Source organism: Dermacentor albipictus, chromosome 10 (genome assembly GCF_038994185.2).
Source record: "Dermacentor albipictus isolate Rhodes 1998 colony chromosome 10, USDA_Dalb.pri_finalv2, whole genome shotgun sequence".
Taxonomy (NCBI): Eukaryota; Metazoa; Arthropoda; class Arachnida; order Ixodida; family Ixodidae; genus Dermacentor; species Dermacentor albipictus.
The window spans coordinates 100138721-100156702 of record NC_091830.1 but is presented as its reverse complement, the minus strand read 5'-3'; the positions used below and the strand labels follow the sequence as shown (position 1 = coordinate 100156702).

Sequence of the window (17982 nt, the reverse complement as noted above, 5' to 3'; positions counted from 1 at the left end):
TGAAGGTAGTAGGAAAAATACGTTTTCACTCGCGACGCGAACTGTGACCACGTTTCCTCCTTCCGCTTCACTGCTCTCTCAAACCTCTGCAGATACTCTGCCGGAGAAAGCTTCAGTTCCATCAACACTGCTTGTTTAACTGACTCGTAATCTGTACTCTCTTCCTGGTTGAGGTTACGCAGTAGGTAGCGAACGCGCTCAGTTAGAGCTGGCATGACTAAATGCACGCGACTCTCATACGGTACCCCGTAAGTAGCAAAAAGTCTTTCTACCTCCTCAAACCATAAGGGTACATCCGCGTCACAAGGCAGGCGGAACCCTTTCAGCACTTTTGCGCATTGCTCGACGGAGTCGAAGCCCATTCGCCTCCGATCGCCCCGCTCCGACTCAGCGCTGGACGACGTGCCATTGAGACGTTCAGCATTCGTCCTTGCCTGCAACAGCCTTTCGTACTCAATCTGAAGCTGTATACAGGTAGTCTGAGCATTGAGCCTTTGAATTTCAAGCTCAAGCGTTCTTGTATCATTCGGAATTTGCAAAGGCTGAGATGCCTGCTGCGAAAATTCCTGGCTCTGACTGGGTTCTCTCATTTCATTTGACTTATCGGAATTTAGCCTATCGTCATTTGATAACTCCCGATTCCGATCCATTTCCGCCACCGTCGCACCCTCAACTCCATTAGACTCCATTGTCTCTGCGCCCCTGCGTGTCCTCACCATTTGCTCTACACATCAACTGCCATGCCAACTTGAGAAAGACGCAAGAAATCCTGCTCACCCTTTGCTGAATGCACTGTCGTTTTCGGATCTCCTCCACGGTGCCGGGCTTGGCTGCTGTGGGATCTTCTCGAAGGTGCAGGAGGTGCTCGTTGGATGACTTGATCCCCTCACCGCTGGTCCAGGATTCGATGTTGTAGAGCTCGCCGATCCTGTCGACTGCGCCAGTTAGAGTTTTTTTTTGTTTGTTCTTTTCTCCTCGAAGTCGACCAAAGTCTCTTCAAGGTGTTTATCGGCGTTGATGAAGCAGGAGGCAGGTTGGAGGTAACAAAACTTGAAGATATATTGCAACGGAAATATTTACACAGTCAAATACAGAGTTAGCAAAAGAACACTGATACAAAACACATAGGTAAACAGCGCCTTACTCTTCTACTTTTTCTTAAGTTAGAGCCTAGGACAACTGTCACTACATACGACCAACCGAGTCTCACTGTTCTACCACTAAGTGGTTACGGCCCAGACTAGCGTTGCATCGTACGGAGTCTTACTGTTCTATCAGGTTTAGTGATTACAGCCTAGACTGAGGAACAAGCACCTCGTCTCGGTTGTTATAGGGGAAAGAGACAAAGAAAAAGGGCGGTAGGGTCGTTAGCCCATCCCACGGAAGCAATTGCCAATGAGAGTTGACAGTTTCTTAAGCCACAACCCAAAGGGATGGGCTTACCCTCATAAGCGAATCTATTGGAAAACCACCCTGTTTTCCCTCTTCCCACATCTTCTTCTCCCCCTCCTATTTCCACGTGGTCAGTGACGGCCTCGTCAAACACGCCAGGCCTGCATGATTTATTGAGGCCATCTCGCACCTCAGCGGCGTTTCCAGCCAGCAAGGGTGGCTCGGGCGCTGGTGTCCCAACACCGCGTACCGTAGTCCCCCCTCAAGGTTTTTCCTGGTAGGAAACTAATTACCGCTGGCGGCATCCGGACTCGGGTGCTCTTCAAACGACGCCGCGCCCCTCTCTACGGCGCGCACTGCATGCTGTAACACGACACAAAGCGGGCTCTCCCCAGCGCTCAAAACAAGATGCACGTGGCTGCCGTCCGAATGCGTAGGGGGGTGAATCCCCCGCTCCGTACGCGCCAGACGTGGTCAACCTTGCTGGCAGCTGCGTCTCTAATTAGCAGGGGACTCAAGAGCCGGCGCCACAACGTCGCGTATACAACCTTTGTCCGCTCGAGCTTTGTCCGCGTGGCCCTATTATGACCATCGGCGGAATGTCAACAAAGCCCGCGTAAAAGCATTTTCTCCGAGTCCGTTTTTCGCCTCTGCACCGCGCCCCCCGCGGCGGCGCGCGCCTCGGCTCGTCACCCAACACCACGCGGGCCGTCCGACCCCTCAACCACAGAAACGATTGCCGCCTGAGGCGCTGGGGGGTTAGACGCTTCCCTATTCACAAAACGCACGGGCAACTCGCGGCACTTCAAAAGTATATACAAAACAATCATGCAGCCCTCCGCCGTCCATTCTGCGTGTTCGAGAGATGAGCGGCCTAACAGGGTGGCTCCCTCTTCGCGGGCTCCATATACCTCCAGGGCCGCCTGGCCCCTGTGGACCACTCGGAGCTGGTCTTCCAGGGCGGGGCTGGACAATGTGAGTAATGTGAAGGGGCATGTTATACTCACTAGAACGGTAATACTTGTATTATCGACAGTATGATACAACCGTATCGAACAGTCTTCAACATGCATGTCACACATTGAATAAGCGCGGGCGCGTAGCTCTTGAATTGTTCGTGAAAAATGCAGTAGGCGCGTCACTGTGAAACGTCGCTGAATGTACTATCAGAGCAAATAGCGAATTTTAGTTGACACTGATGTGCGTGTGAGAAATCCTATACTAGCGCCTCGATGAAGTGCAGTTGGATTGACATAAAGTGGATGAATACATTGCACATATGAATTGTGTTGAATTCCACCTTATACAGCTTCAGGAGAACTTTCCATGCACATAATTTGGCTCTAAATAGCATCCGGCTACGGCGCAGTAAAGATACAAAGACATAGCGAATAATCGCGACGTTCCTGTTTAGGAATGTTACCGGTAACATAAAGTTATGTTTTTGACAGTGAGAACCCAAAACTCCTAAACCAAAAGTTGTCGTGGAATGGTCATCACAGACACTACTGAGTCAATCGCATTAATCAATGCATAAAATCGTCTCAACCATGTCATTCTTCGGTAGCGAAAGAGAGAAAAGTAAAGCACGAAGAGACTAGTTAACAAATAGAGGTTTATGCAGGGCAAATGTTGGAAGAAAGAAATTGATCTCGAACAAGAGAGTCAAGTGGGATGAATGTTGGGTTATCTGGTCTTGCATTTTGACTATGGCAGCTTAGGGCAAAGTGGTGGACGTACACACAAGATCAGCAAGCCCGACGAGGACATATGAATGCAAGCATAGGGCCCATTCTTTCCTACACTGAGGTTTTTTCTGTGTCCCTCCACCACTTCGCGCTAAACTACAATAGTCAGAACTAACCAAAAGTTCCTTCATCCACCTTCGAAACAATGGAATGATGCTTGCAGCAAAGAAACACGTGGAGCCTGCGAGGACCAGTGACATCGGCGCAGCAGTGGAGTTAGAAAAAAATTGCAGTTTCGACGCGCATGTGGGAGTATATGTACAGCACTGAGCGATTGAAACTCTAAACTAAAAGCGCGTATCTTCCTGCCACTTCTTGAGCCACTGGTCGGCGCTGAGGACACCGAGCCGATGTGTTATTGTATCGCACGAAAGTGAGAGTATTTGTGATGCACTGTGACTCAATTCGGTCCCTGAGTGCTCAGCTAGCTGCCGTTCAATGGTAACGCAAGAAGCGACGGCCGCCACGCGCCATGCAGCTCTGGAGAATTATAGTATACATAAAAGACTTCAATGAAACGTAGAGTTCGCAAGCTAATGCGTGCCTTTGCGCGAACAATAACATGAATGATGGCACAGCCGCTAATCTGCCACGTTCATCACTTCATTCGACACAAGCCGCCGAGGTATACCTATGAGTCGCAACGCAGTGTGAAGTATCATTCATGTAAGCTGTTCTTGGAAAATAGTTTGTTGATACTAAACCGAGATAAGCAGCGTAAGAACTGTTATCAAAATTAATGGCGCAATCGGCGTCACACAGGTTCCCGAAATTATTTACTCCGCGCAGTAGTCCATGCGATCATCGAGTCACCGACCCAGAAATAACCGAAGTAGCAGACAAGGACCACTGAAAGTGCGGTGCGTCGTTAGTCGAAGAGCAAGCTCTCTGTCGACGACAGTTGCGAAGCATTGTGGAGCCAACTACTACTAGCAGGCAGGCTCATCTGGCAGCCAATCTTTTTTCTCGCGTACGTAGGTGATAGCACGCAAAGGCTCGACAGAGGAATAGTGCCGAAGAAGCGGGGCGTAGCTTTTTTATTTCTTTTCTGAGATAAGGCCAGATAAAAAAAGAAAACGGGCGAAATAGAAGAGCACTGTAGAAAAGAAAATGTTTCAATGCAGCTTCCTCGATCGTGTCGCGTCACCGCGTCACACATATGGGAGCATGGATCATTTTTAGAACGGGCTATTTTCATCGCACGGGTCGGGAACGTCTTCATTGTGTATTGTTCGGATCTCTCCACATGCGCCACCATGTTCGGCTGCGCTGGCTTGTGTGTCTCCGCTCTTTCGCCTACTCCTCTTCGCAGAAAAATACTTACCCCAAATATATGTCGACAGCAACTACCTGATCTAATAGCGTCCTGAAGGGTCCGCTTGAGATGGGCACGTGAAAAGGGTGTTGGTTCAGGCAATAAAATTTTTAAAATTGGAGTCATGTTAATAAAGGAAGTCGTAACAGATAGACCCTGCACATCTAAAGGTATTCGCTTTTCGCGGATTTCGCATTTCCCCGGATACCAGCGTCATCACGCTGTCCTTGTTATGCCATAAACCGCCACGATGCTATAAAAAAGGCGGTATGTCGTTGTCGGCATACCACTTTTGATATTTCGTCAACGTCTTTGCATTTTCGTTGTTCCATCGTCGGTACTGAGTCGCGGTCATACAGTCGTGGTCATCCCGTCATGCTCAATGGCGATTTTGGTAAACGAGCGCCACATATATGTGGGTTTATACGGGAGGCAGTGAATATCGCATAGATAGCCAATGCACGGGAAGTGACAAAATGATCATAACAAATCATAATAAAAGGTGACTTCAGCAATACGGTGCGTGGTTACATTGCATCGCGTTTCCGTCGATGGTGATCGTGAGATGGGTTCTGCTGTAATTTTTGTTTCTCACATCGCATTTAACGGTTTGGAGGAACTTCAGTGTTGAGGTCAGCTAGGAACTGCCCAAACCAGTAGACATTTTGCAAGGTATCGCGTTTGGGCCTCTGGTTCTTTTGGATAAGATAAGTTTTGGTTTGTGCGCCATACGAAGCACCTCAGCATTCGTGCTCCCACAGGGACAGCGTCCAGTCGACGTCATAATCAAGAAGAATTGAAAAAAAATGGCTTCATCGACGTTGGCTTCGGCGTCCGTGGTCTCGCTGGGAATCTCGCCTGCTGCTAAGCTAGAGGGCTTCATCCATCAACGCCGGCCCTACAGAACGATGTGCGAAAATGACGTCGATAGCTCGGCCGCCGACTCTAGCCATAACGGCGCCGCTATGGAGCACCTTTCGAAGTCGTCGTGTCGAGAATAGCGAAGCAGCTACAGCAGATATGGTGAAGCGTTTGCAAAACGTTTGGTAAGTTTACGGGAGCGACAAAACTGTTCCCCAAGCCTTTCGAAGGATGTGAGAACTCACTCGCACAACTTCACTGCCCTTGATGTATGAGGCACTTGGATTGGCATACATCTGCGAAAGCTTTTTTTTACGGTAAGCCACATGCTACTCTCGTATTCTGGCGTTCAAAATAAAAATATAGCAATAAAGAGAGGCGCCCTCAAATATTCATAAGGAAAATGCGAATTGTAAAAACAAATTTAGTTCCATACACGCCTAGTACTACGCTTGTTAAGTGCTCAATCGTAACAGTATTAGACAGTGAATATTTTTTTTGTTTTTTGTGCAGGTATAGTGAAACATTAGCCACTAAGTAAGCGCACATTGTGGTTTAGTGTTGTTACATAGCATATGAATTATTTTTGGAGGCAGCAGCTTGCACTATAAGAGCCATTTATGTGCTACCCAGAAACCAATAAATGTTCTTATTTTTGTTACGTGTCGACACAGCCTATTGTAATTTTCTGCCGTGAATGTTTACGCGCTCATGTGAAGAATAATAAATTACCGCGCTTATATAAATGACCAAGTTTCATGCCGCATAGGCAAGTAGCAAAAGCTTTGTCTGAAAATAGAGAAAATAGAAACGCAGTGTTTGTATACATCTGCACAACTTTGTTACTATATTTGTTTATTTTTTTAATGAGTTCTAATCCCAATCACGACCTTCAAAGCGGAAATTTGCCACACATAGGAAAGTAAAGAAATAAAAAAAAAGGCATGGCGAGCATCCCGGGCTATGGCATGTAAAAAATAGAGTCGAGACAGTGCTGCTGATAGCGTGCCGCCCCTCCATAGAATACACAAGGCTGGCGCCTTAAAGGTGACCCGCCACGGTAGAGCGCATTACACGCTTGCGTTCGCTTATACTTGGAGAAGCGCTGTGAAAGGGCGCCGCCTACGGAGCAACGGAATTTCGCCTCACTGACAGCGCGTGTGTCGGCGCGTTCCAGAGTTCCACACGACGTCATACGACGTGCTTTCGCCTTCGCTAAAAGAGAACGCCGCACATCCGAGGCGGGGAGGCAGATACGGCCGAATCCGGGAGTGCTTTTCTGCGTTTCGGCTAATCACCTCCCCGCCTTAGTAGCGAGCTCTATATTTCTTTTGCGCGTGGGGGCGCCAGTCCGCGATGCCCGACTCGCACCTTCAAAAGTCAACCGACAAAGAGCCCGCATTGAGTTGAGCCAAGGCACGGCGCCACCTCATCAGGAGCCCACGCTACGGAAAGCTGCCTCGCGAGCAGCTGGCCACGGTTGTTCCAGGCGGCAGCCGTAGCTGTGCGTGTGTTTTATGATGTCCTATTGGTGACAAAAGTTACGAAACTATGGATGACGCAGAGATCCTAGTTGCTTTGAGAATTCTGTTGTTTCTCTCATTTCAGGTTTACAGATAGCCGCTTCCTGAGCCCAACCTTGCTTCAGATACATTCACAGCGAACAGAAAAAAAAATGAGGTAAACTCGGGCCCGTATATTCAATAGCGTTCTTGCGCTGTAACTGTCCATAAGAACTGGTGTGAGGCTGTGGTGATATTGCACTCAGTTGTAGCGAAACCAACGGCCAATGGCAATTATTTCTTATGACCTCTGTGAATTCGTGCATTGTACATTATTTGTAGATGGAATCATGTTCACGGGCAGCCTGGGTACTTGTTATATACATCAAATCCGATGCTCGTAGAACCTTAGCGCAAGAATACTGATATATAGCGAGACAAACCACAATACATTGCGACATGGCATCTTGTCCCTTCTCTGCGAAATCTGATACACTTTCTGGAGTCACGGAGAACGGAAACACCTGCGTTCAACGTGGAAAACAAGACATGAATGGAAAGACGTTGGTTTTCAGCTGGCCTTCCTGCCTCAGAAAATTATGCGGATCCCATGCACTGTAGGAATGCACGTAAGTGAAGCTTTCTGTGCTGTTTTCTTTGACTCACGATAATTAGCAGTGCTGCTGATTTGTCTAATTTTATCAATGTTTAATCAAATACAAGAGCGGCGAGGTTATGTTAAATGATGTCTTGCAGGCACCTTCGCTTTTTATCCGCGTAGTACAGAGAGCACACAGGGAGACGTGTTTGCTTAAGGCGTTGATGAGCGCAATTCTTCATAACCTGTTAGAGGGCTGATCATTGTTATTGCATCACATGACACATCGCATAGTAGAACTATCAAACTTTAAATAAATTATGGGGATTGATGTGATGAAACCACAATCGGATTATGAGGCACGCAGCAGTGGCTGACTCTGGATTAATTTTGACAGCCGGGTGTTCATTACCAGGCACCTAAATTTAAGTATACTAACGTCGTTGTAATTCGCTGCCGTCGAAATACGGCAACCGCTGTCAGGATCAAACTCGCGACTTGGACTAATACCATAGCAGCAAAGCTACGGCGGCGGGCACACAAGTGTTGATTTGACGTGCGACCGTCTCCGTAGTGTCACCTGGACCATATGCTGCTCTAATGCGGCTTTGCGTTTGCACGCCCTGCGTTACTTGTTTGCTTGACAAATGTGCACTGTGATGCTTTTTTTCAAAACTAGCGGAAACGTACCGTACCTTAGTTTCATTTTGCCCGCAACCGCTGTCGTGTGTATGGTAATGGCGTTTCCTTGCCTTTTCACGTAACCTTTTCCGTCTACCACTCTCCCCTTTGTGTGGGAACTACGACCGAACAGAGGCAAGGCTGTTATTGACTCGTTTCGCGCATCCGTCGGTTCTACCCCATTGTATGCCGCTTCTCTAGCATCTATTTACGTTCCCCCTGGACTTGCACGTTATTATAAGGGTAAGCACTGCAGTTACTGCAATGTTTTCGCAGAGGGTCACCAATAATTACTGCTGTCGAAAGGCTAATGTGACAACGCCGAAGGATATCCAGAGGGCATTGTGCGCATGCGACGTGATGGGAATAGCCAAACGAGTTTCTTGGGTCGACTGTCCTCTCTCCCCCGTTTCTTCCAAGATATATACACGCTCTGAACCGGACCGAACGCGGAGCGGAAGCCAACCACAGTAACACCAGAATCAGCAGTGAGCAAGTCGAAGGAAAGTGCAAGGAAAGCTTCGCTGTAAGATACATCAGATGTCCCAAGGAATAATGTTGAAATGGCCCAAAACTGGCGCAGGCGTCGTACCAATGGTAACGCAGGGTTAGGATGCAAATCTTGCATGCATAGCGCTTTTCTTTTTCTTAGCCAATGTGAGAGACGCAGTGGTTACACAATTGTTACAATGCATTATTTTTCGTGGAATAAGCTTTATGTATCCGTCTACATTTATCATCCTTGCACTTTCTACAACACGGGTGCTATAATATAAGGTCATTCATCAGAATCGTTTGCAGTGCTCCGCCAAACGACTAGACCCCTCGCGACCGATAAGCGTACGCGGCCTTTAGCAATGTCTATTCAAGAAGTGGCTTGACACATGGCGAGCTGCCTGCGTGTTATATTTAGCTTATGCTCGGAGAAAACTGTTTGTAGCCGTGAAGGGAAACCTACTGGGCGGAACTTCGGAGCATCTGTTACTGCGCCAAACATACCGCCAGCGTTTGACAGCGATTTTGGGTTTTTGGAACAGATACTGAGTTAGCATAGCTTCCAAGTGGGACGGTTTCGCATTTGCCGAAACGCGCAAATGTCAAACGTTCAGTCGTAAATACCATCTTACTTCGCTCTTCTAAGAGAGTGTTTATGTATTATTTTGCATAACATAAACTAGTGTGGATGAAAATATTGCAAGTTTTTTTTTTTTCAGGAGCGCTTTTTCGTGTGCTTTGCGTCCGCAGCATTTCCTTCATTGTCCCCGGAAGTTGTTCACGAGTAGGAATCTTCATGCCCCTATATCGGGAACCAATCTAGCAGGTCCAAATGCAGAGATAACCCGCAATGCTTATGAGAAGAAGGGCGGCGAACTTTGAAAAGGTGTTTTAATTTTTTACCACGGAAGGGTCAGTGGCTCAGGGATGGCTCTAACTTCGGTCTCAGTCCGGCACAGTTTACCTTCCCGCGCTGGGCCATGACGTAGTTTCCGTTCCGTTTTGAAAAGAAAGTCTGTCAGAGACGTAGTCATAAACTACTTGTGTGGTTAAAAATAAATCGGATGTTTCTTGGCAGTGGTCTCTGGCAACTCTCATATTATCATTCGCACGCCGAATATTAGCCTAGTAGCTACGGCCAACATAGGTCTGAGTTACTATGTTAAAAAATAGCACTATTGACAAGCACAAAAATGGGCAGCATGCTATAAATAGTGACACGGACTAGCCGAACAGACGCGTGTTTTTGCAGCGAGCTATTTTGGAGCTACTGGAGCTCTAAAATTATTTTCGTACGCTGGCATCGTGTGGCGTCGGCACGGCATCGAACTCGAACCAGAGAATAGCAAGCAACGCAGCCCCGATGTGTACCACGAAGGGGTTACATGACCAGGCCGTCGAAACACACAGCCAGAAGCCGGTGGCTGCAGGGCCAGCGCGGCATCAACATACGACGAATATAGCGGAGAGTGAATAAGTACCCAGCTTGTTTACAGGGACGCACAAAGAAACACTCGGGTATTGCGAAAGCAATGCACGCAATATACCAACACGTGAGTAAAGGTTTGGATAGATTGCGCACAGTGGATAACCCGACACCTGGAACTTTCTAAAGGTGCGAAATCTTTCGTATGTTTTAGTTGTAATTACTGAATGCTGAAACAACCACTTCATAAAATAAAATGAAAAAAAATAAATAAAGCATGCTCCCGTGTGCACCCATTTTTCTTTATTGCCATGTTTATTTCTTGCCCTGAATATGCATGCCAAATGAACCCCAACTAGGCCCTCAGGAAGTCCTTTTATGCCTTGTATAAGAACGCTTGGCATAAGAACGGTTGTTGCTTGGATTCTCACATGTATGCGAACTTTTGTATGCAGTTGCCTGCCTGCTTTTAACGTGAGTGGTAAGTATTGCAGAGACTCTGGCTACGGCATGAGGCGGGCAAGGAGAAGACGAAGACGACGCTAGCTGGCGCAGCCTACTGGCGCCATCTTTACCTAACCTTCAACTTCGTCCTATAAATAAACACGATTCAACGTTAGCCTTAACAGTTTTGTAGTGGAGGTGCTGGCTAAAGATGGCGTTCCGCCTTAGTCAAAGAGCGACTAACAGGAGCCACAACGTGTTCAGCTGTTTGGTGACGTTGCAGTAGCACTGCACCAATTCCGATTCCACTAGCACCAGAGTGCACTTCCGTCGCCAAAGATGTATCGAAGTGACGCAATATGTGCCAAGATGTTAGAAATTTTAGCTGGTGGAACGCGTCGTCGCAAGCCGATGTGCAGTCGAAAGAGACGCCTTTTCGGGGAAGACATGTTAGGGGGTCAACTACATCGGTGAACCTTGGGACGAAGCGACAAAAGCACAGCACAGGTCCAGGAAGCTCCTCAAATCCCGCACTGACTTTGGTGCTTCGAAAGAGCTGACTGCCTCAATATTCCGTAGACCTGGCCTCACACCGTTTTTGTTGAACAGACGCACAAATACAAACGCCTCGGTTTCACCGAAACGACATTTCTTGGAATTTAGAATCAAGCCGGCTTTTTCGACACAATTCAGAACGATAGTGAGCCGTCTGTTATGCTCAGTCAATGTGCTGCCAAAATCACCACATCATCTAGGTAGCAAAAACAAATTTAATATTTAAGTCCTCGGAGGATAGTGCCCATAAATCTTACGAATATTCCTGGCACGTTACAAAGGCCGAACGCTATAACGTTAAATTCATAGAGACTGTCCGATGTAAGGAACGTCTTTTTTCCTCATCGTCTAGGTGCATGGGCCCTGATCACAAATCCAGTGATGAAAAGTAGGCAGCGGAATGTAGACAATTGATGACATCATCAATTCTAGGAAGCGGATGCCCATAATTTTTGGTGACCGCGTCTAGTTTCCTCTAATCAACACAGAACCATCACGATCCATTCTTGTTCTTTACTGAGACTACTGCTGCTACCCACGAACTAGAGGACTCTTGAACAACACCATTCCGTAGCATGTCTTCTACCTGTTGAGAGATAACTGTCCAATCTGTCGAATACTTGCGGTCGGCTTCTGCCAAATGGGGAGTAAAGATCAATATTGAGTAGTGCTATCTCCAGCATTACATTTAAAAAGCTCATGGCGTGTTCATTTCAATAGACAATTCTTACTATCGCATAAATAAAAATGTCAAGGCACCGCTGTACATACACACACACACACACACACACACACACACACACACACACATTATATATATATATATATATATATATCTATATATATATATATATATATTGGCAAAGAAGGATTCCTTTGATTCATTTCACAGTTCTCAGTCTTGGAAGAGTGCAAAATGATACAGGTACTCCTACGCTGCGAAGTCCAGCAAAGACGTAGGACAGGTAAACAAAATATGACCACCTGGAGTACACTGACACGTCCCTAGTGACTATATATATCACGATATTTTTGGCGCCGAAACTTTCAGTCAGCATACAATATGCCACCCATTTATGTCCCATCTCTATTGCCGTAAATACAATAGAAGAGTGTAGCTCACCATCATGGATACTCAGGGGACTGTGATGCACTCGTTCAGGTAAAGGCATCCAGCTTGACGTGTCGTCGTCGTGTGACTGCGAAACAAATGAAATATGCAATATTTACACGGCGCGGCAAACAGTGTGCATAAATAAACTTCGCATAGCCATAGAAGCCGCACATCATAATTTATCATCCCAAGATGTCGCGCGTTGTCATTATCGCTTATTGCATACCTAGAGTCTGGTCATTCGGTTGATGTCATCAGATGCCAATCGACGCTTCATTAGCCATTTTCCTGGTGCAGAGTTCGCGCAATTCAAGACAGCTGCTTGTGCCGTTGCCTAAACCTGGCGCCATGATCGTCAGCGGCGCCGGCTAGCACTCCTAGGGCTATATCTCTTAAATGTGCTCTAATAATTGTGAAAGTGGAAGGAGGAATGGCCATAGCTCTAGCTCAATAGCAGAAGATCGTACTCGTCGTGTGAAAAGTGTGTGTGCGCCTCCTATCTGCGGCAAGATACCTTTTCGCACAGTTTAATTTCCTTTCCCCTTATTACTACTTCGTTCAATTAAACTTAGCAGTTAATTTCAGGTATACTTTTTCAGACTTCACTCTCTGATAGCTACATATGGTTGCAAATGACAAAACATGCAGCCCGTCGGGTCCCACTGCTACACTTACAGATTAAAAAAAGATGATGTGCGTATCACCCAGCTAGCATCAACACAGTAATATGCCACCAAGACTGATAGAAACTTTTGTCATTTTCTCGTTCTGATTTCAGTGTTCCGGTCCGCATTTTATGTGCGCTTGATTGCATAGCTTATGCGCCAGTAAGAAGATCCACCCATGTTTATAACCAGTAACTGCATCCCATTCTGTATTGTGTAATGCTAGCTTGATGATAGCTTGAAGTGAAGCGTGATTGGAGGTACAAAAAGAAAGAAAAAACAGCAAACTGGTACAGCTATCTTGTTCGAGCAAGGTGCACCTATTCAATGTCAAACAAGCCTCCTCTTCTTTAGTCAAGGAAATGCGTGTTTGCTAAATGCGGATATGAGACGACAAATAGGCGGCTCAATTACAATACATAAATGAATCCAAAATTTATTGCGTGCATGTCACTTTTGAACCGTAAATAACAAAATCTTGTGAAACAGAGGCAACTAGGCTATAGCCTAACTGTCATAACCAGTTCAAAATTTGATAATAAAGCAGTTGAAGCTTCTAAGACACGAAACATATGATACATATATTACTGTGCATGCATGAGAGAGACATTTTTAACCAGAACACTCACCACGGCAGAATAGTAGAAATAATTACTGTTCTCAGGCGACAGCTTTGCCCGCTATTGCCACCGAACACCACACATCCCTCTATTTTCCTAGGGTTTGGTGGTGGTAAAAAAGTATTCAGCGGCAACAATAATTTGACCTCGGTGGCAAGCCTTCGTGTGAGGGGGAAGAATGAAGAGATTAGATTTTCCGAGTATTCTCAGAAACGTTCGATAGTCAATTTCCCCTTGATAGGAATACCCATAAAGATAGAAATTTAGCCTAGGGACGACATCTTTTACAGCATAAACTGTCCTGAGTTGACATCCCTGGTCGTTCTGATGACTGCCGGTGTGCGTCAAATCCTTCGCTGGACTCCAAAAATCATTTGCGTGGAAACCCTCAAGAAAGAGAGAAGTCTCACGTACCGCGAGGATTTAGAACTTACGTCCAGCCGATTGGCAGCAAGGGATTCTCCCTTCATTCTCAGGCCCTTCTTTACACTTGTTGTTTACTGCAGCGACTGCGGAGAGCGACAATTTAATGATATTAAAAAAAGGCAGGCCGTGCTGAGGTATATTCCTCTAGCCAGCTATTCTGCCCTCACGAAGGAAAAATGAAAGAGGAACACTACGGGTGACAATGCCGACAGAAGGAAGATGCAATAAACATAACGGACAAGTCTAACTGAAAGCCTAGAGTTTAGACCCGTACTTTTTTATGAACTCGGTCAAGGTCTGGATGGCCAGAAAGCAAGATAGGCAGTCACACACAGGGCACAATATTTCTTCTTTTGGCAACGTTTGACTGCCGAGGCCGGCAAGATCATCAACCAACCTCCGGTAGGTGGTGGTGGTGGTGGTACTCTTGTGGTAGCATTGCGCATGCTACACTAGCCAAGAATAGTGATCGGCACAGCGCGATCGCGCCATGAGCTGACATGATTGGCTAACTTCCGTTCAACATGTGGGCATTGAATAGAGTTGGCATTCCACTTTATTCGTTGTCTTGGGGCTACTCAGTCGTGGAGGTGGTCCTTATTTAAGTTTTCTTCTCATACATGCAATGACAATGATTGAGCGCATCTGCTCAGTCTTGATAAAACGACTTCTTGAGCGCTTCGTTTGTTTTCGTGTTTGCTGGATGACGCGGACGTCGTCTAGCGTTCAGCAGTAACGAATCTACCAGTAAGAAGCCAGAGCCTTCCTTTAGTAATACCAGCGGCTAAGTCCGGACCGATAAAAGAAGAAAGAAAAACTTGGGCTTTCCGCCCCACCACCGGAAGGCGCAACTACGAACGAATACGACTCCCACTTTTACTTTTCAAAAGGAGATAGCTCGCTTGCACATGCGGACGTCAAACGCATACTAAGCACTTTATTTTCATGGATATCGCATTCGTGTTTCGGTTTGGGGCGAAACTGTAGTTTTCAGTTTAAAAACAGCATTCTAGTACAGCCCACTTACAGAGTTGTGTAAGTGGTCCATTGGACAACAACAGGTAATAAAGAGTATACATTTACCTGCACTGGTGTTCACTATTACATTCACTATTGGAAAATACAAATTCAGACGTAAACTCTATGGGACATTTCTAGCGAAATGTGTCCTAACTTATTTTAATGCAGAGGGTGCTGCAGAATATACGTTCGCAAGTGTTCAAAGATATCGAACGCACGTTACAAAGTAAATTTTCTCGGGATTGCTTTTACCACGAAGGCATAGCTGCGGGAAGGTATGGGAGGAACTGAGTCCTGAAAGATTATAAAATAAAACTTCACAGGAACTATCCCGACAATCAACCAGTGAGCTGCTGCCGCGCTGTCTGGCTGATGCTGATTAAAACGTTCTTTATTGAATTTTAAGAAGTCATAGTTCCGCCTGGTGGGTGAAGCATCGATTGGGGTAGCAAATTAATATACAGCTATATAAAGTAGGGATAGCAGGGTTATCCGTCCTATAAACAAAGAAACATTCGCTTAGTAACTGAATAAGCCAGCATGGCGTGCACGCGCAGAAGCAAATATTAACACATCACACTCGAGGGGCGCCGACACTCGCTGTGAAAACGCTGGTGTGAGCAAGCGCGGCAGCAGCAGCGAGCGAAGTGGCCTTCATGCGCTCTATCGCTTCAGTGCAAGAGCGGCAAGAACACAGCGCGCACAATGGTATGAGCCGTCTGCAGATCTGCTTGAAGATACGGCGCGCGCGACCTTGCAAAATACGCACTTCTTGGCGGAATCTAACTCCCTCCCGCGCTGCTTCCCCGCTTTCCTCCATATATGGGCGTCTTGCGCTGGAGTTTGAGGTATAGTAGCGGCGCTTGATGGAGGCACGCGAAACGTTATCTAGGTAGCACCAGCTTGGGTAGTATTGAGCCCTGGCTGTGGCGAAGCTCGTTTCTAGTCCGCGTTTTGCGTCAATTCGCGTTTTTTTTTTCTGCCCTGTTGTGAGTGCGAGAAAGCTCGTCACTTCTCAGATCACGCCGACCACGCTGCGAGCTCGCCACAGCCTATAGTTTAACGAAAACGGACCCTCCGTGAGACGTAATGCTGAGAGCAGAAGGAATTGGCGACGCCAGTCTGGAGAGACCTAGCTCAGCCTCGAAAAATCGTCACCATCGATACTTCTGCGTTGTGGAATGCCAGAAACAAGAATTCTAGACCTGAATCCTAACATCAAATTCTACTGTTTTCCTTCAAGGCCTCACGAAGCGGAGCGTCGGGTGCGCTGGATAGGTGCAGTTCGCCGCACTGGGTAAGCGAACGTTCGCGTCATGCTAACTGATTCCCCTGTCTTGAAGCTTGCTTGATTATCTGCATTCTAAAATTCAGTTCATTCATTCATTCATTCATTCATTCATTTATTCATTCATTCATTCATTCATTCATTCATTCATTCATTATCTGCATTCTAAAATTCATTCTAACCTACAGTTCGGACGGCAGACCGACATAGTAGCAGACATGGCTGGTGATTCACGATTCGAGATCCGGCCACAGCGACAATTAACAATTCGACCGATGCGAAGTGGTGAAGTGACCAGGTGTGTGCAAATGAGCACAAATGGTCGGGCTGATTCGGTGACAATTCACTACCCCACTACGAGCAGCAGAGGTTAGAGAGTTAAATGTGCTCATCCTTGACCTCAAGCCAGCACGTTGAGGCAGCGCAGCATGGTAGTATTGATACAAGCACATCGATGTCCGAGCGCTGTCATTAAAAGCTATATCATGCGAACAGCGCACGAGCTCGCGCTGCAGCGCGATTCGCACGTACGTTACTGCGAGCTCATATGCGTTGCATCAGTTATTTATCAGTTGCCAATGGGACAGATGGTCGCTACTACACTGCAGGCATAACTACTTGTCTAGCGGCATGCAGTCAACAAAGACTGCAGGAGGCCCACCGTTTCGCGGCATGCTGAAAGACCGCGGCCGTCGCGGCACGTACGATCGCACAGTTCCGTACACATGATGTATGCTTATGGCTGCTGTGAATTCGTTTATGGCAAGCATTTTCTCACGCTTGTGCGCCTGAATCTAGCAGCGCGCAAACCTTACCTGAAGTTCAACTTTGTACGCAGCTCGCTTCACTTGCGATTGACACCGCGCTAAAACTTCCTCGCTTATTTCTAGAACGGCATACACGTATTCGGCGTTGCATAATTTATTGCCTTTACGCAGCGTGCCACCGCTGAAAATATGTTCAGCGCCCGATATTCGCTGCATGCCGCGGTACTACAAAACCGAAAGTGGCGGGTCCATATTGTAAATGTGCTTTCCGAAGCAGAGGACCGAGCTTGGTACTAGCCAGTTCAGGGCAGAGGGTGCTTTTTAGCACCATCTTTGCTGCGCCCCCTGGGCAACGTAAGATCCCCATGGCGCGATTGTCAGTTACCCTTGCACCCTGTCGCGAAATGTGCGGTAGCTACCGCAGCACAACGCCGCCTTCCCGTCCCTTCCCCCCCCCCCCCCCCCTCCGCGCTGGCTTTGCGTGCGACGAAAAAAAAAAAGTGCTTGCTCTCCGCTTCCGTTGCGCCGCCGCCAGATTGAACTACGTTCGTCAGCTTCCCCCGTGCTTTCACTCGCACATACACCAAACTACTCGCGGCAATGGTGTTATCATCCTTAAGCTTTATACGGAACATCACGGCGACGGCGACGGCAAACATGCTCTTGGGGTGTCCACATAGTTGGTGTCGCAATAAAATTGTTGGCGGGTTCCCCCGCTGCGGGGGTCCGCTGGATCTTGCAGCTTCTCTTGCCCTCTTGGTCAGCTCCTGCTCATCTTTCGGCCTTACGTTGGACGGCATTTTGCCTCACTGCTCAATCGTTCGCTATTCAAGGCTTTCTATTTCTGTATTTTCTTGTCAAGCCCATACCATTTGCTACAGATCGGCCTCTACGCGACAGTGTCGGAATTGTGGCTCATTGTCTCCTGGGCAGATTTCGCGTAGTCCGTTTTTGCTTGATTAAGTGTTCGTTTCTATTCTCTCCATGATTTTTTGTTCTTTGCGTAATTAGTTACTCTGTGACGAGTATTTCCTTTTGCCTAGCCTATGGTCTTCCAGAAATATC

At 47.0% G+C, this 17982-nt stretch overlaps 1 protein-coding gene across 2 annotated transcripts in view; it reads right to left on the bottom strand.

Annotated features, from left to right (window-relative positions):
• Window positions 1-17982, bottom strand: part of nau (myogenic-determination protein nautilus) — a 125351-nt gene that overhangs the window by 48827 nt on the left and 58542 nt on the right. For both annotated transcript variants that reach the window (XR_011509022.1, XM_065439791.1), the window contains exon 4: window positions 12141-12216. Coding sequence is in view for 1 of the 2 variants with exons in the window: in XM_065439791.1 (XP_065295863.1) it covers window positions 12141-12216 (76 nt within the window). In the remaining variant the exon portion in view is untranslated. The remainder of the gene's footprint in view (window positions 1-12140; window positions 12217-17982) is intronic.